The sequence below is a fragment of the Seriola aureovittata genome, chromosome 8 (genome assembly GCF_021018895.1).
Source record: "Seriola aureovittata isolate HTS-2021-v1 ecotype China chromosome 8, ASM2101889v1, whole genome shotgun sequence".
NCBI lineage: Eukaryota > Metazoa > Chordata > Actinopteri > Carangiformes > Carangidae > Seriola > Seriola aureovittata.
The window spans coordinates 857407-878059 of NC_079371.1; the positions used below are offsets into that span (position 1 = coordinate 857407).

At 35.5% G+C, this 20653-nt stretch overlaps 1 protein-coding gene across 1 annotated transcript; it reads left to right on the plus strand.

The window, feature by feature from the left end:
- The first annotated feature begins 2382 nt into the window (after positions 1-2382).
- Positions 2383-7597, plus strand: LOC130173072 (polyadenylate-binding protein-interacting protein 2-like). The gene is made up of 4 exons (XM_056381985.1): positions 2383-2503; positions 2769-2980; positions 5251-5436; positions 6486-7597. The coding sequence occupies exons 2-4, from the start codon at positions 2834-2836 to the stop codon at positions 6549-6551; spliced, it is 399 nt and encodes a 132-aa protein (XP_056237960.1). The 5' UTR covers positions 2383-2503; positions 2769-2833; the 3' UTR covers positions 6552-7597.
- Positions 7598-20653: the final 13056 nt, after the last annotated feature.

The following is a 20653-nucleotide window of genomic DNA, read 5'->3' on the forward strand; positions in this document are numbered from 1 at the left end:
TACTGATATAGTGTATGGGCCAGTACTTCTCCACATATCTCCATAAAATCAACATGATCCAGAAAAGGTTTGTCAGACTGGCCACGTTTGAAAGTCCAAGGAGCCGTCTGCTTCTCTATTTCATAAACTAAAAATATATGAAATATTTTTGATATAAACATCATACAAACATGTATTTTCATTTATAAAGTGAGATTACAGAACAAAAATCACACCAACACCAGAACACCAACTTACACCTGGTGGACACCTCACCTTCACTACCTGATATTAAAAGAAAGTTAAAAGAAGCATTAATAATCTCTCAGGTGGGAATCAGGGTAAACTAATAGGGTTTTGATTCATGTATTTTTGTTTTGTTTGTGTCTCTGGTTGATGGATTCATTTAAATATCTGTGTCACTTCCACTATATATTCTGTTGTTGAAGCTGTTTTCTTTTTTCCTTTCTCATTTTGTAAGAAGTAATTTTTGTTTTACGTTGAGGTTTAACAAAAGCCCTCGATGTGTTTCTTACCTCACCTTCATTAAAAAAGAGAAAACTGTTTACAACGTGTTTGGAAATGTTTATTTGTACAAATAAATAAAATAAAACAAAATAAAGATGGACGTAGCCTCTGTGACATCACCAACAGGTTTCTGAAGCTCAGAGTGAACTGCTCCACTGTCGCCATCTTGGCGTCTGAGCCAAACTCTGAAATTTCCAAAAATGGTCAGAGGTGGAGCCAAGACTTCAGTTTATGCCAGTTTATTCTCCATAACTGTAATAATTGTGTAATAAAATGTAAACAGGTGAGTTATATAAACAGGTGAGTTATATAAACAGGTGAATTCTATAAACAGGTGTCATGAAGGAGGAAATTATCTCTAGAGACCAAAACAGTTTTTGTACCAGGCTGTAAACATGTTTATTTCTGCTGTAAAGTTGGACATTTTAACATGGGAGTCTATGGGGACTGACTCACTGTTGGAGCCAGACTCTAGTGGCCGTTAGAGGAACTGCAGCTTCTGGTTCTTCATGTTGATGCTTCATGTTTCTGGAGCTTGATGCTTGTTTTGGACCCAGGTGTTCACTGTTGTATCTGGTTTCCTTGTCAGGTGCAATGCTAATTACCTTGAGGGGAATCACCTGTGTTTCTGTTACCAAGGTAACAACACTGCATGATTAGCTAACATTAGCACTTGTTACAGCAGACCTCTGCCACAACAGCATGACATCTGTTAAAGGCTAACTTTAACCCAGTCCGGTCCTATGTGAAGAAAACAGCTGCAGAGAGAAACAGACTCACCTGTGGTTCAGGAGTTCCAGGTGAACTTGTGGAAGCCATCGCCCAGGTATGTGGTCCTGTCAGGCTCCTTGCTCTTCCCCTCAAGAAAAACACATCATAATACAAAGCTGCACAGAGCTGAGTCAGCACGTCTGAAACAGTGTGAACACGAACTGAACATTGAACCTTCATGAAGGAGGAGTTCTCATTAGAGTGAATGTTCTTCTGTCGGCCTCATTTTCAGTTCAGAGCATTGAAGACATTTACTTGGCCTTGTTGTGGATCCATGTCTGCTCAGTTAGAGCAGCACATACTATTATGGTCTGGATTTAAATGTAGATTTGTCATCTAAACATTAAATCTGTGAACTCTATTGCAGCACAGTGTAACAGAGAGATTAGTAGATTTCAAGATTAGTGATGCCGTTTGTGCCAAATTCATTCCCCACCTATGTCATGTAAATTCAAAATAGTAAGATCAGACAATTTTTGCCTCTTTTTATGAACATTTGTTGTGTTGTGGTTTCAGAATGATGGAGACGGAGAACAAGTAGATTCAAAACATGATGCAGACTCTGGATGATTATTTTTCCTGTTCAGTAAATAGTTCATGTAGCTGCCGTGAATGGGGGAAAAATGTCGCCTGAATATAGACTGAAGTTGGAGTAAAGCCCTGGATGTTTACAATGTCTGGCCCCGCCCCTGCTTTTATATACACTGGGTTACAATCATGTAACCTAGTCTAGAGAGAGACAAAACAAGAAACACTCATAATCAGACAAGAAGACAATCAGCAAACAGAAATAAACAGTTACAGTTTTAATTAATTTTATTTGTAACGTAGTACTTTTGTATTTCAATAAATACGTTTATTTATCATCTTATTGTTACATAATTTATATAAAGACATAATTTCATGAATAGATGTACTCAATAAATAAATAAATGTATTATTGATTTTATCTATTTAACAAAATACATTTTATTTGTTTATGTATTTATTTGCGAACTGTCATTAAACTGTCACGGTATTCTAGTTTCCGACGCTCCGGTCCCTTTGGTTTTAACGGGTCCTGTAGTACGTGAAGGCAGCAAAGGGTTTGTCCAATCATCAGCGAGCACAGAGTGACGTTGGCGATGTAAACAAACAGAGGCAGCGCGGCCATTACGCTCAGAGAAGAGTTGGACTCGGAGTTGGCCGTTTGATTCTTCCGTCGTCGAGGAAATCCGCTTGTCAGGTATTTTCAGCCATTAAAACACAACGTTCACCTTGTTCAGGTTGTTGTGAAGCTGCTGGAGGTTTATTATCGTGTTTTACTGTCGAGGTAACTCGCGTTTTCTGGTCTGAGGACTGTGAAAACGGCAGAGTCGGCGACCGTCGTTAGCCGCGCTGCTATTGTCTGTCAGACAGCGGCCATCACAGCCGCAGCCTGGACGGCGACTTAACGGACGAAGCGCGCGGTGTTTAACCGTTAAAATGACTCCTTTTCTCCCGCCCTGTAGGGTCGTACACCGGACCGCAGCGACCGAGGCCACCTGTCCCCGTCCGTCTGCGCGAGAGGAGTGAAATGAAAGACCCGAGTCTCAGCAACGTCTCAGCCCCGAACATGACGATCAGCAACGAGGTGATCCTGAGCAGCCAGTTCAGCTCCGACGACAACAACCCGTTCGCCGAGTACATGTGGATGGAGAACGAGGAGGAGTTCAACAGGCAGGTGAGAGGCTCGGAGCCCACGGCACACCTGACGCACAGGTGAAAAAAGGGGAGGACACGTCACGAAAACCGTGTCGGTGTCGTTCAAGCGTGAAGTCGGTGTCGACAAACACAAAAACCTCTTTTGATTTTGTAACATGGAGTCTGGTGTTTCACCTGCGGGTTAAAGGGAAATTACAACCAACAAAAACAACCAAGTGACGTCAGAGGCTCCTGACCTGTTTGTGTCACCTGCTGACAGGTTCAGGTGTTAAACAACAACAAACAGGGAGGAGGTGGTGTTGTTTCAGGAAGTATTTATCTCACACTCAAAACCTCCATTTAAAATAAAGAACAAGAGACTCTCACGTCTTCACCTGCATGTGTTACGACACGTTATAGATCATAACCTTTATAAATAATCTATGATTCCCTCATGATCAGGCTACAGCTCATCTCTGACGGTCCGAGCAGCTGCTGGTAACACGACACTGTAACTTATGTATGTGCTGAACACGATTATAGATCCAGAGTTATTTTACTTCTATTTTTGACGACGTTCTCGTCCGTTATAGATCGACAGGTCACAGCTCAGGCTCCTCGCACTGAGGCAGGTCACATGTTTACAGCTGCTTTTCTATAATGAGACGCAGAGCGAGGACACGCTCAGCCGAAACCGACCTGCTCTTTGTTCTTTATATTATTTATATGAAGTCACCGTGTGCACAGTTCTTGACAGCTGTTGTTCCAGGAGCAAACATCTGTACCGGTGCACCCAGTGTAGACATCGGTTCTGTTCCTTTACTTTCAGGGTGTAGGTGGTTGTTTATCATCACAGGCTGGAGCAGAGGACACACCTGCTCTGTCACTACCTGTATCTGCAGTGTGGACCATGTTAGGATGAGACATAATTAACCTGCTTATTCAAACATGATTCCTCCACAGCCGTGTGAAGAACAGAACCAGTGAGTGTCAGACAGCAGGACACAGGGGGACACTGTCTGTCTGTCTGTCCTACTGTCTGCCTGTCTGTCTGGCTGTCTGTCTGTCCTACTGTCTGTCTGTCCTACTGTCTGGCTGTCTGTCTGGCTGTCTGTCTGTCCTACTGTCTGTCTGTCCTACTGTCTGGCTGTCTGTCTGTCCTACTGTCTGCCTGTCTGTCTGTCCGTCTGTCTGTCTGTCTCTCCTACTGTCTGTCCTACTGTCTGTCTGTCCTACTGTCTGCCTGTCTGTCTGTCTGTCTGTCTGTCCTACTGTCTGTCTGTCTGTCCTACTGTCTGTCTGTCCTACTGTCTGTCTGTCTGTCCTACTGTCTGTCTGTCCTACTGTCTGTCTGTCTGTCTGTCTGTCCGTCCGTCTGTCTGTCTGTCTGTCTCTCCTACTGTCTGTCTGTCCTACTGTCTGCCTGTCTGTCTGTCTGTCTGTCTGTCCTGCTGTCTGCCTGTCTGTCTGTCTTACTGTCTGTCCTACTGTCTGTCTGTCCTACTGTCTGTCTGTCTTACTGTCTGTCTGTCTGTCTGTCTGTCTGTCTGTCTTACTGTCTGCCCTACAGTCTGTCTGTCTGTCCTACAGTCTGTCTGTCTGTCTTACTGTCTGCCCTACAGTCTGTCTGTCCTACAGTCTGTCTGTCTGTCTGTCCTACAGTCTGTCTGTCTGTCCTACTGTCTGTCTGTCTGTCCTACAGTCTGTCTGTCTGTCTGTCCTACTGTCTGTCTGCCCTACTGTCTGTCTGTCTGTCCTACAGTCTGTCTGTCCTACAGTCTGTCTGTCTGTCTGTCCTACTGTCTGTCTGTCTGTCCTACAGTCTGTCTGTCTGTCTGTCTGTCTGTCTGTCCTACTGTCTGTCTGTCCTACAGTCTGTCTGTCTGTCTGTCTGTCTGTCTGTCTGTCTGTCTGTCTGTCTGTCTGTCCTACAGTCTGTCAGTGTGTTCATCTCATTATGACGTGTCATTATTAAAACCAGTGTTTGTGTGTTTGAACGTCTCCTGCAGCGGCATCTCCGTCATGTGACACGTGTCTCCATGGGAACAGATTATTTGTTTTAATATCTGGAGCCAGAGTTCCTGCTGGAGCCTGAGCCTCTCTCTCCTCTGCAGACACTGACCTGAGTTCAGTCTCCTGGTCCTGAATGTTGTTTACAGTCTTTAACATGTTGGAGTCGTGTTGATGCTTAAAGGAAGAACACGTGTTTCCACTGATGAACACATGAATGTCCCAGTCTGACGCCTGCAGGTGTGACCCACATACTGTGTGTGTGTGTGTGTGTGTGTGTGTGTGTGTGTGTGTGTGTAGGTGGAGGAGGAGCTGTGGGAGGAGGAGTTCATCGAGCGTTGTTTCCAGGAGATGCTGGAGGAGGAGGAGCAGTGGGAGTGGTTCATCCCGTCCAGAGACCTCCCCCCTCAGAGCGTCAGTCAGCTGCAGGAGCAGATCAGTCTGCTGGTCCTGGACGAGGACGAGGACGCAGACCTCGACGTCGTGGTGAGTTCACTGACCTTCTTTTCAACCCAGTTTAGATGAAGCAACGCCCTCTTCAGTATGGATCGGGGATAGGGATTGGCTGCGGTCGTTCTGTTGAGGTTTTTGTCACACAGAAGTGGGCGTGGCTTCTAAACTGGGCTGAAACCATGATGGATCCAGAGCTGGACATGAACTTTTGTTCCTGACTAGCACACAGCGTCACAACACGTCAGGTCCAGTCTGAGTCTCAGGGTTCGTTTTCAGGACCTTCACAATGTGTTTGTTTGGTGTTTTGTTGGTGGGAGGAGAGAGAACCAGGTCTGGTTCTGCAGCAGCATCAAACTGAACACAATGAAGAAATGTGCAGCGATGACACAGTAAAAGTAAAACCACTAGATGTAAAAAAAAAAATAATAATAATAATTTGTTACTGGGCTTTTAAACATGGCTGCTGAGTTACAGGAGAGGAGTGTCGGTGGTGTCAGTCCAGCTGCTGAGGCTACGCCCACATGACTACGTCCTCATTTTAAAATGAAAACGATCTCTGTTCAGACTAACACACCTGAAAACACACACACATACCTGAGCAGTCACCGCACTGAGCATGTGCGAGCCGGTGTAAACAGGAAGTAGCTTGTCTCCTCTGCAGTAAAGCCTCTGAAGGAGGAACAGCAGAGACAGTTGTAGCATTAAAACAGAGAATGTAAATGAACAGCATCTGCTGCAAAGACAACAAGGTCAGTGACACTGTCATTCATCATCATGTTGTTTTCACCACTGGTAGTCCAGGCTGATGACAGCCAATCAGGAGAGACACTGGCTGTGACCTCATCGTTTACAAAGGTCTCACTTTCTGTCCAGACTACAACACAATCCCAGAGCTTTCAAAATAAAACACAACCCCAGAGTTTTCAAAATAAAACACAAGCAAGACTGCAGGTAGTAGAGGGAAGTGGAGCCAGGTATGAGTCACACAAGGTGAGCAGATGTGGCCAGCTGTGAGCAGAGGCTCGAGTCAGATGACAGAAGACGTCACTCTTTCATCATTCTCTTCTTCTTCTTCTCTCCAGATGAACAGCAGTCTCAACCCCAACGCCAAGGAATTCACCCCAGGCATCCAGAAACACATCATGTGACCCCGCTGGGCCCCGCCCCCCACTCGCACTGTGACATCGCCAACAAGATGTCAGCCGTATTTTTCAGTCGCCACTCAACCTTCAGCCTGACGTGTTGCCAAAGTTCTGCGCTCGCCTCGCATGTTTTCAAGTTCAGAGTCCAGTTACTGTTAGTTACTGCAATCCTCCACCTGTGTGTGTGTGTGTGTGTGTGTGTGTGTGTGTGTGTGTGTGTGTGTGTGTGTGTGTGTGTGTGTGTGTGTGTGTGTGTGTGTGTGTGTGTGTGTGTGTGTGTGTGTGTGTGTGTGTGTGTGTGTGTGTGTGTGTGTGTGTGTGGTCAGTGAATGTAGGTCAGCTGAGAGGAGTGTTGTTGTTGTTGTTTGTGTTGATTCAGAACAAACCGGGTTGTGTTAGAATCAGCTGATGTCTCACTCTCACATTCTTTTATTTTGCACTTTGATGAAACACAAACTGTTTTTATTTCAGACGCTCTCAGCATCTGCTCCAGTTGGAAAGCACTTCTCCGCTCACGCTCTGGTTTTAATGTGTTAGTTTAGATCTGATTCTCTTTGGTTTTTAGTTTCTCTGCTTTTCTTGGTCTTTCCTGCATCCTTTGTGTTTTTTCTGTCCCTGCTGGTCCTGCTGGTTCTTGCTGGTCCTGCTGGTCCTACTGGTTCCTGCTGGTCCCTGCTGGTCCTGCTGGTCCCTGCTGGTCCTGCTGGTCCTGCCGGTCCTACTGGTTCCTGCTGGTTCCTGCTGGTCCTGCTGGTTCCTGCTGGTTCCTGCTGGTTCTTGCTGGTCCTGCTGGTCCTACTGGTTCCTGCTGGTTCCTGCTGGTCCTGCTGGTTCCTGCTGGTTCCTGCTGGTCCTGCTGGTTCCTGCTGGTCCTGCTGACCCTCAGAGCAGCCGACTATCTGTTGCCTCATTAACTGATGTTTGTGTTGTTTTTTCTAAATGCACAGAAAGTACTGTATAAAAAGTCGTATAAAGAAAAATGTTGTAAAAAAAAAAAAAAATCTATTTTTTCTTAAACTACTTGAGAATAAATGTTTATGGAGAAAAACGTTGGACTGAGTCGTGTTCATGTGGACCTGGTCCACGAGCAGCTGTTTCCCTCAACTTGCTGAACCACATTTTAAAAATCCATCCGCATTCTCATGGTTTTTTTTTTTGACCGAGACGCGACGACACGTCAGACTTCACATGTTATAATAACAACAATCGTCCAGACTGACGTCGGGAAACTCTGAGGACTCATGAAGACCTGGATCTGGACCTGGCGGTCCTGGTGTTGTCCAGCAGAGGGCGACGTGGACTCAGGTTGTTGCTCTCTGGGTTGTGTTCACACACTTCAGTGAGTGTTACACCTCCACAGGAACAGGAAGTGCTGCAGGTTAATGTTGAAACATCCACTGTCACACCTGCACAACACATGAAGCTGTGATTGGTTGTTGTTGCTTCATCTGTGATGTCAGAGGTACTTGTACTTTACTTGAGTACTTTTACTTCCTGCTACATTAAACTAATACTCCATCACAGAGGGAATAACTTTATTCACTTCAAATTAATGAATTCATAAAACACTTGTCAGGATCCACTCTTTTTTTCTTTTAATTTTAATAATTTTTTATTTAATTTGAATCATTTGGAAAAAACACAATGAAGACTTCAGTGTGACTCACGGTATTTCTCACTAAGTTTTTATAAACCAAAAATTTTTACAAATCGAGTCAATTCATCAAGGAAATAATCAGCAACTCAATTAATAATGAAAATCATTATTTGTAGCCAGATGGTTAAAAGTAGCTGCAGAGCTGAAACAGTGAAACAGTCACAGGGACTTTATTTCAGTGTTAGTGGTTTTACTTCAGTGAAGGACCTGGACTCTTCCTCCAGTACTGAGCGGCTACAGGAAGAAGAAGAGGAAGAGGAGGAAGAGGAGGAGGTGATGATGATGTAATCTGTAGGCTGTTAAATACAGATGTTCTCCTCAGTATGAGCTCAAAGCCTCATGTTTGGTTTGTATTTTGAACAGTTCTGTTGAAGCAGTTGGACCAGCAGGGGGCAGCAGAGTTTGAGCAGGACTCAAACTCTGACTGAAACAAACAGACTGACTTAAAATGTTGACTTTAAATGCCCATATGCAAATGTATATACATATATATATATATGTATATACATGTGTTGAATTTCCATGTGACTATATGTACATATGAATTAAAATCATATATGTGTATACAGCATAGCTTATATATGTGAAACCTGTTATAAATTGGAACAATATCATATATTGATATATTTGCATAGCTAATAGAAATATTAGTATATATTTGTATGTCTGTTTATATTATAGGTTTATATTATTGATATATCTTATGTAAATATATATCCATCCCAATATATGTAATTATACATAGACATGTATGTTCAAATTTAATAAGAAATTTAAAAAGAAAATCATAAATAAACATATAGAATGTTTATGAGCATGTTGTTTTAATAAAGTACCATTTTACAAAGAGTATTTCATGTAATGTTATAAGTTTGTATCTTCATGTATCCAGAGGATGTATATATGTCACAATGATATATCCGCTTATAGGTGACACATATGGTAACATCACTCTTGATATGGATAAAGACAAATATGTCGTATATATGTCTATAAGTCTTAGGACAGTAAGGCATAAACACGTTATGCTATGCTGAGCCTTACTGTATTCTGACAATTTTATAACGTACTTATGACGTCTTTTAATGTTTTTATGCCTTGCTATACTGTGATGTTTTTTGAAATTTTATGCTCTACTATACTATGACGTTTTTTTCATTTTTATGCTTTACTATAATATGAATTTTTTTGGCATTTGTTTGCCTTACTATACAATGACGTTTTTTTGGCATTTTTATGCCTTATTATACTATGATGTTCTATGATATTCCAAGGAGTAGTATACTGATATTTCATATATCTTGCTATACAATGGTTAGGACTATTCCCTCACACTGAGAACGGCAAGGGTTCAAACCCTGTTTTTAGGCTTTTATATGCTGTGACATTTTTGCGCCATCCTATACTATGATGTTTTTTGATATTTATATGTCTTACTATACAATAATGTTTTCATGACATTTTATGCCTAATGGACAATCTTTTGTGATATATCATGGATTAGTATGCTAAGATATTCTTAATATCTTGCTATACCATTAGCTTGTGAAGCAGCAGCATCGTGGTACAATGGTTAGGACTGCTACCTCACACTGGCAAGTTCATGGGTTCAATCCCTGGTCTGGGGCTTTACTGTCCTATGGTCCTTTTTGATATATTTTTTGCCTATGATGTTTTTTTTCCCTTTTTATACCTTATGATACTGTGATGTTTTTTGGCGTTTAATGCCTTACCATACTGTGACGTTTTTATGACCTTTCATGCCTTTATATACTATTATGTTTTTGTGACATTTTATGCCATGCTATACAATGACATTTTTTTGACATATTCAAGTCAAGCTATATGATTACGTTTTTTGACATTTTTTTGCATTACTATACTTTGATTTTTTTTATGACATTTTATGCCTAATGGACAATCTTTTGTGATATCTCATGGATTAATATACTAAAATATCCTTAATACCTTGCTATACTATGAGCTTGAGATGTAGAAATATTGTGGTACAATGGTCAGGACTACTGCCTAACACTGACAAGGTCATGCGTTCAATCCCTGTTTTGGGGCTTTACTGTCCTATGATGCTTTTTGGCATTTTTATGCCTGACTATACTATGACGTTTTTTGAAATTTTATGGCATACTATACTATGACGTTTTTTGACATTTTCACGCAATAGTACACAATGAAGGTTTTTGGCATTTTTATGCCTTACTATACTGTGACGTTATATGCCATTTTTATGCCTTATTATACTATGATGTTTTTTTGAAATTTTATGCCATACAATACTAGGACGTTTTTTGACATTTTTACGCTCTACTATAATATGTATTTTTTTTTTGCATTTTTATGCTCTACTATAATTTTTTTTTTTTTGGGCATTTTTATGCCTTACTATACTGTGACGTTTTGTGCCTGACTATACAATGAGGTTTTTTTGTCATTTTTATGCTCTACTAGAATATGACTTTTTTTGGCATTTGTTTGCCTTACTATACTGTGAGGTTTTTTGACATTTTTATGCTCTACTAGAATATGACTTTTTTTGGCATTTTTATGCCTTACTATACTATGATGTTTTGTGCCTGACTATACTATGATGTTTTTTTGAAATTTTATGCTCTACTATACTATGACGTTTTTTTCATTTTTATGCTTTACTATAATATGAATTTTTTTGGCATTTGTTTGCCTTACTATACAATGACGTTTTTTTGGCATTTTTATGCCTTATTATACTATGATGTTCTATGATATTCCAAGGAGTAGTATACTGATATTTCATATATCTTGCTATACAATGGTTAGGACTATTCCCTCACACTGAGAACGGCAAGGGTTCAAACCCTGTTTTTAGGCTTTTATATGCTGTGACATTTTTGCGCCATCCTATACTATGATGTTTTTTGATATTTATATGTCTTACTATACAATAATGTTTTCATGACATTTTTATGCCTAATGGACAATCTTTTGTGATATATCATGGATTAGTATGCTAAGATATTCTTAATATCTTGCTATACCATTAGCTTGTGAAGCAGCAGCATCGTGGTACAATGGTTAGGACTGCTGCCTCACCCTGGCAAGTTCATGGGTTCAATCCCTGGTCTGGGGCTTTACTGTCCTATGGTCCTTTTTGATATATTTTTTGCCTATGATGTTTTTTTTCCCTTTTTATACCTTATGATACTGTGATGTTTTTTGGCGTTTAATGCCTTACCATACTGTGACGTTTTTATGACCTTTCATGCCTTTATATACTATTATGTTTTTGTGACATTTTTATGCCATGCTATACAATGACATTTTTTTGACATATTCAAGTCAAGCTATATGATTACGTTTTTTGACATTTTTTTGCATTACTATACTTTGATTTTTTTTATGACATTTTTATGCCTAATGGACAATCTTTTGTGATATCTCATGGATTAATATACTAAAATATCCTTAATACCTTGCTATACTATGAGCTTGTGATGTAGAAATATTGTGGTACAATGGTCAGGACTACTGCCTAACACTGACAAGGTCATGCGTTCAATCCCTGTTTTGGGGCTTTACTGTCCTATGATGCTTTTTGGCATTTTTTTGCCTGACTATACTATGACGTTTTTTAAAATTTTATGGCATACTATACTATGACGTTTTTTGACATTTTCACGCAATAGTACACAATGAAGGTTTTTGGCATTTTTATGCCTTACTATACTGTGACGTTATATGCCATTTTTATGCCTTATTATACTATGATGTTTTTTTGAAATTTTATGCCATACAATACTAGGACGTTTTTTGACATTTTTACGCTCTACTATAATATGTATTTTTTTTTTGCATTTTTATGCTCTACTATAATTTTTTTTTTTTTGGGCATTTTTATGCCTTACTATACTGTGACGTTTTGTGCCTGACTATACAATGAGGTTTTTTTGTCATTTTTATGCTCTACTAGAATATGACTTTTTTTTGGCATTTGTTTGCCTTACTATACTGTGAGGTTTTTTGACATTTTTATGCTCTACTAGAATATGACTTTTTTTGGCATTTTTATGCCTTACTATACTATGATGTTTTGTGCCTGACTATACTATGATGTTTTTTGCAATTTTTATGCTCTACTAGAATATGACTTTTTTTGGCATTTTTATACCTGACTATACTATGACGTGTTTTGCCATTTTTATGCTCTACTATAATATATTTTTTTGGGGGCATTTTTATGCCTTACTATACTGTGATGTTTTGTGCCTGACTATACTATGATGTTTTTTTGGCATTTTTATGCCTTATTATACTATGACATTTTTTGAAATTTTATGCCATACTCTACTATGTGTTTTTTGCCATTTTTATGCTCTACTATAATATTTTTTTTTTTTGGCATTTTTATGCCTTATTATACTGTGACGTTTTGTGCCTGACTATACTATGACGTTTTTTTGCCATTTTTATGCTCTACTAGAATATGACTTTTTTCGGCATTTTTATGCCTTACTATACTGTGATGTTTTGTGGCTGACTATACTATGACGTTTTTTGCCATTTTTATGCTCTACTAGAATATGACGTTTTTTTTGTCATTTTTATGCCTTATTATACTATGACGTTTTTTGAAATTTTATGCCATAGTATACTATGTGTTTTTTGCCATTTTATGCTCTACTATAATATTTTTTTTTTTTTGGCATTTTTATGCCTTACTATACTGTGACATTTTTTGACATTTTTATGCTCTACTAGAATATGACTTTTTTTGGCATTTTTATGCCTTACTATACTGTGATGTTTTGTACCTGACTATACTATGACGTTTTTTGCCATTTTTATGCTCTACTAGAATATGACTTTTTTTGGCATTTTTATACCTGACTATACTATGACGTGTTTTGCCATTTTTATGCTCTACTATAATATATTTTTTTGGGGGCATTTTTATGCCTTACTATACTGTGATGTTTTGTGCCTGACTATACTATGATGTTTTTTTGGCATTTTTATGCCTTATTATACTATGACATTTTTTGAAATTTTATGCCATACTATACTATGTGTTTTTTGCCATTTTATGCTCTACTATAATTTTTTTTTTTTTTTGGCATTTTTATGCCTTACTATACTGTGACGTTTTGTGCCTGACTATACTGTGACGTTTTTTGACATTTTTATGCTCTACTAGAATATGACTTTTTTTGGCATTTTTATTCCTTACTATACTGTGATGTTTTGTGCCTGACTATACTATGACGTTTTTTTTGTCATTTTTATGCCTTATCATACTATGACATTTTTTGAAATTTTATGCCATACTATACTATGTGTTTTTTGCCATTTTATGCTCTACTATAATATTTTTTTAATTTTTGCATTTTTATGCCTGACTATACTATGAGGTTTTTTGAAATTTTATGCCATACTATACTATGACGTTTTTTGCCATTTTTATGCTCTACTATACTGTGATGTTTTGTGCCTGACTATACTATGACGTTTTTTGCCATTTTTATGTCTTAGTATACTATGACATTTTTTGAAATTTTATGCCATACTATACTGTGATGTTTTTTGCCATTTTTATGCTCTACTAGAATATGACTTTTTTTTGGCATCTTTATGCCTTACTATACTGTGATGTTTTGTGGCTGACTATACTATGACGTTTTTTGCCATTTTTATGCTCTACTAGAATATGACGTTTTTTTTGTCATTTTTATGCCTTATCATACTATGACATTTTTTGAAATTTTATGCCATACTATACTATGTGTTTTTTGCCATTTTATGCTCTACTATAATATTTTTTTAATTTTTGCATTTTTATGTCTTAGTATACTATGACGTTTTTTGAAATTTTATGCCATACTATACTATGACGTTTTTTGACATTTTCACGCAATAGTACACAATGAAGGTTTTTGGCATTTTTATGCCTTACTATACTGTGACGTTATATGCCATTTTTATGCCTTATTATACTATGATGTTTTTTTGAAATTTTATGCCATACAATACTAGGACGTTTTTTGACATTTTTACGCTCTACTATAATATGTATTTTTTTTTTTGCATTTTTATGCCTTACTATACTGTGATGTTTTGTGCCTGACTATACTATGATGTTTTTTGCCATTTTTATGCTCTACTAGAATATGACTTTTTTTGGCATTTTTATACCTGACTATACTGTGATGTTTTTTGCCATTTTTATGCTCTACTATAATATTTTTTTTTTTGGCATTTTTATGCCTTACTATACTGTGATGTTTTGTGCCTGACTATACTATGATGTTTTTTGCCATTTTTATGCTCTACTATAATATTTTTTTTTTTTGGCATTTTTATGCCTTACTATACTGTGACGTTTTGTGCCTGACTATACAATGAGGTTTTTTTGTCATTTTTATGCTCTACTAGAATATGACTTTTTTTTGGCATTTGTTTGCCTTACTTTACTGTGACGTTTTTTGACATTTTTATGCTCTACTAGAATATGACTTTTTTTGGCATTTTTATGCCTTACTATACTGTGACGTTTTGTGCCTGACTATACTATGATGTTTTTTGCAATTTTTATGCTCTACTAGAATATGACTTTTTTTGGCATTTTTATACCTGACTATACTATGACGTGTTTTGCCATTTTTATGCTCTACTATAATATATTTTTTTTTTTGGCATTTTTATGCCTTACTATACTATGATGTTTTTTGCAATTTTTATGCTCTACTAGAATATGACTTTTTTTGGCATTTTTATACCTGACTATACTATGACGTGTTTTGCCATTTTTATGCTCTACTATAATATATTTTTTTGGGGGCATTTTTATGCCTTACTATACTGTGATGTTTTGTGCCTGACTATACTATGACGTTTTTTGAAATTTTATGCCATACTATAATATGACTTTTTTTGGGCATTTTTATGCCTTACTATACTGTGACGTTTTGTGCCTGACTATATTATGATGTTTTTTTGGCATTTTTATGCCTTATTATACTATGACATTTTTTGAAATTTTATGCCATACTATACTATGTGTTTTTTGCCATTTTATGCTCTACTATAATATTTTTTTTTTTTGGCATTTTTATGCCTTATTATACTGTGACGTTTTGTGCCTGACTATACTATGACGTTTTTTTGCCATTTTTATGCTCTACTATAATATGTATTTTTTTTGGCATTTTTATGCCTTACTATACTATGACGTTTTTTGAAATTTTATGCCATAGTATACTATGACGTTTTTTTGCCATTTTTATGCTCTACTATAATATTTTTTTTTTTTGGCATTTTTATGCCTTACTATACTGTGACGTTTTTTGACATTTTTATGCTCTACTAGAATATGACTTTTTTTGGCATTTTTATGCTCTACTAGAATATGACTTTTTTCGGCATTTTTATGCCTTACTATACTGTGATGTTTTGTGGCTGACTATACTATGACGTTTTTTGCCATTTTTATGCTCTACTAGAATATGACGTTTTTTTTTTTTTGCATTTTTATGCCTTATTATACTATGACATTTTTTGAAATTTTATGCCATACTATACGATGACGTTTTTTGCCATTTTTATGCTCTACTATAATTTTTTTTTTTTTGGCATTTTTATGCCTTACTATACTGTGATGTTTTGTGCCTGACTATACTATGATGTTTTTTGCCATTTTTATGCTCTACTATAATATTTTTTTTTTTTTGCCATTTTTATGCTCTACTAGAATATGACTTTTTTTGGCATTTTTATGCCTTACTATACTGTGACTTTTTTTGGCATTTTTATGCCTTACTATACTGTGACGTTTTGTGCCTGACTATACTATGATGTTTTTTGCAATTTTTATGCTCTACTAGAATATTTTTTTTTGGCATTTTTATACCTGACTATACTATGACGTGTTTTGCCATTTTTATGCTCTACTATAATATGTATTTTTTTTGGCATTTTTATGCCTGACTATACTATGACGTGTTTTGCCATTTTTATGCTCTACTATAATATTTTTTTTTTTTGGCATTTTTATGCCTGACTATACCATTACATTTTTTGCCATTTTTATGCTCTACTATAATATTTTTTTTTTTTGGCATTTTTATGCCTTACTATACTATGACGTTTTTTGCCATTTTTATGCTCTACTATAATATATTTTTTTGGGGGCATTTTTATGCCTTACTATACTGTGACGTTTTTTGACATTTTTATGCTCTACTAGAATATGACTTTTTTGTCATTTTTATGCCTGACTATACTATGACGTTTTTTGACATTTTTATGCTCTACTAGAATATGACTTTTTTTTGGCATTTTTATGCCTTACTATACTATGACGTTTTATGCCATTTTTATGCCTTATTATACTATGATGTTTTTTTGAAATTTTATGCCATACAATACTTTGACGTTTTTTGACATTTTTACGCTCTACTATAATATGTATTTTTTTTTTTGCATTTTTATGCCTTACTATACTGTGACGTTTTGTGCCTGGCTATACTATGACGTTTTTTGTAATTTTTATGCTCTACTATAATATTTTTTTTTTTTGGCATTTTTATGCCTTACTATACTGTGACGTTTTGTGCCTGACTATACTATGATGTTTTTTTGGCATTTTTATGCCTTACTATACTGTGACGTTTTGTGCCTGACTATACTATGACGTTTTTTTGTCATTTTTATGCTCTACTATAATATTTTTTTTTTTTGACATTTTTATGCTATACTAGAATATGACTTTTTTTGGCATTTTTATGCCTTACTATACTGTGACGTTTTGTGCCTGACTATACTATGATGTTTTTTGCAATTGTTATGCTCTACTAGAATATGACTTTTTTTGGCATTTTTATACCTGACTATACTATGACGTTTTTTGCCATTTTTATGCTCTACTATAATATGTATTTTTTTTGGTATTTTTATGCCTGACTATACTATGACGTGTTTTGGCATTTTTATGCTCTACTATAATATTTTTCTTTTTTTGGCATTTTTATGCCTGACTATACTATGACGTGTTTTGCCATTTTTATACTCTACTATAATATTTTTTTTTTTTTGGCATTTTTATGCCTGACTATACTATGACGTGTTTTGCCATTTTTATACTCTACTATAATATTTTTTTTTTTTTGGCATTTTTATGCCTGACTATACTATGACGTTTTTTGCCATTTTTATGCTCTACTATAATATATTTTTTTGGGGGCATTTTTATGCCTTACTATACTGTGACTTTTTTGACATTTTTATGCTCTACTAGAATATGACTTTTTTGGCATTTTTATGCTCTACTATACTATGACGTTTTTTGAAATTTTATGCCATAGTATACTATGTGTTTTTTGCCATTTTATGCTCTACTATAATATTTTTTTTTTTTGGCATTTTTATGCCTTACTATACTGTGACGTTTTTTGCCATTTTTATGCTCTACTAGAATATGACTTTTTTTGGCATTTTTATGCCTTATTATACTATGACATTTTTTGAAATTTTATGCCATACTATACTATGTGTTTTTTGCCATTTTATGCTCTACTATAATTTTTTTTTTTTTTGGCATTCTTATGCCTTATTATACTGTGACGTTTTGTGCCATACTATACTATGACGTTTTTTGCCATTTTTATGCTCTACTAGAATATGACTTTTTTTGGCATTTTTATGCCTTATTATACTGTGACGTTTTGTGCCATACTATACTATGACGTTTTTTGCCATTTTTATGCTCTACTAGAATATGACTTTTTTTGGCATTTTTATGCCTTATTATACTATGACATTTTTTGAAATTTTATGCCATACTATACTATGACGTTTTTTTCCATTTTATGCTCTACTATAATAATTTTTTTTTTTTGGCATTTTTATGCCTTATTATACTATGACATTTTTTGAAATTTTATGCCATACTATACTATGTGTTTTTTGCCATTTTATGCTCTTCTATAATATTTTTTTTTTTTTTGCATTTTTATGCCTGACTATACCACGACGTTTTTTGAAATTTTATGGCATACTATACTATGACGTTTTTTGACATTTTCACGCAATAGTACACAATGAAGGTTTTTGGCATTTTTATGCCTTACTATACTGTGACGTTATATGCCATTTTTATGCCTTATTAGACTATGATGTTTTTTTGAAATTTTATGCCATACAATACTAGGACGTTTTTTGACATTTTTACGCTCTACTATAATATGTATTTTTTTTTTGCATTTTTATGCCTTACTATACTGTGACGTTTTGTGCCTGACTATACAATGAGGTTTTTTTGTCATTTTTATGCTCTACTAGAATATGACTTTTTTTTGGCATTTGTTTGCCTTACTATACTGTGACGTTTTTTGACATTTTTATGCTCTACTAGAATATGACTTTTTTTGGCATTTTTATGCCTTATTATACTGTGACGTTTTGTGCCTGACTATACTATGATGTTTTTTGCAATTTTTATGCTCTACTAGAATATGACTTTTTTTGGCATTTTTATACCTGACTATACTATGACGTGTTTTGCCATTTTTATGCTCTTCTATAATATATTTTTTTGGGGGCATTTTTATGCCTTACTATACTGTGATGTTTTGTGCCTGACTATACTATGATGTTTTTTTGGCATTTTTATGCCTTATTATACTATGACATTTTTTGAAATTTTATGCCATACTCTACTATGTGTTTTTTGCCATTTTATGCTCTACTATAATATTTTTTTTTTTTGGCATTTTTATGCCTTATTATACTGTGACGTTTTGTGCCTGACTATACTATGACGTTTTTTTGCCATTTTTATGCTCTACTAGAATATGACTTTTTTCGGCATTTTTATGCCTTACTATACTGTGATGTTTTGTGGCTGACTATACTATGACGTTTTTTGCCATTTTTATGCTCTACTAGAATATGACGTTTTTTTTGTCATTTTTATGCCTTATTATACTATGACGTTTTTTGAAATTTTATGCCATAGTATACTATGTGTTTTTTGCCATTTTATGCTCTACTATAATATTTTTTTTTTTTGGCATTTTTATGCCTTACTATACTGTGACGTTTTTTGACATTTTTATGCTCTACCAAAATATGACTTTTTTTTGGCATTTTTATGCCTTACTATACTGTGACATTTTTTGACATTTTTATGCTCTACTAGAATATGACTTTTTTTGGCATTTTTATGCCTTACTATACTGTGATGTTTTGTACCTGACTATACTATGATGTTTTTTTGGCATTTTTATGCCTTATTATACTATGACATTTTTTGAAATTTTATGCCATACTATACTATGTGTTTTTTGCCATTTTATGCTCTACTATAATTTTTTTTTTTTTGGCATTTTTATGCCTTACTATACTGTGACGTTTTGTGCCTGACTATACTGTGACGTTTTTTGACATTTTTATGCTCTACTAGAATATGACTTTTTTTTGGCATTTTTATTCCTTACTATACTGTGATGTTTTGTGCCTGACTATACTATGACGTTTTTTGCCATTTTTATGTCTTAGTATACTATGACATTTTTTGAAATTTTATGCCATACTATACTGTGATGTTTTTTGCCATTTTTATGCTCTACTAGAATATGACTTTTTTTGGCATTTTTATGCCTTACTATACTGTGATGTTTTGTGGCTGACTATACTATGACGTTTTTTGCCATTTTTATGCTCTACTAGAATATGACGTTTTTTTTTTGATTTTTATGCCTTATTATACTATGACATTTTTTGAAATTTTATGCCATACTATACGATGACGTTTTTTGCCATTTTTATGCTCTACTATAATATTTTTTTTTTTTGGCATTTTTATGCCTTACTATACTGTGATGTTTTGTGCCTGACTATACTATGATGTTTTTTGCCATTTTTATGCTCTTCTATAATATATTTTTTTGGGGGCATTTTTATGCCTTACTATACTGTGATGTTTTGTGCCTGACTATACTATGATGTTTTTTTGGCATTTTTATGCCTTATTATACTATGACATTTTTTGAAATTTTATGCCATACTATACTATGTGTTTTTTGCCATTTTTATGCTCTACTATAATATTTTTTTTTTTTGGCATTTTTATGCCTTATTATACTGTGACGTTTTGTGCCTGACTATACTATGACGTTTTTTTGCCATTTTTATGCTCTACTAGAATATGACTTTTTTCGGCATTTTTATGCCTTACTATACTGTGATGTTTTGTGGCTGACTATACTATGACGTTTTTTGCCATTTTTATGCTCTACTAGAATATGACGTTTTTTTTTTGTCATTTTTATGCCTTATTATACTATGACGTTTTTTGAAATTTTATGCCATAGTATACTATGTGTTTTTTGCCATTTTTATGCTCTACTATAATATTTTTTTTTTTTGGCATTTTTATGCCTTACTATACTGTGACGTTTTTTGA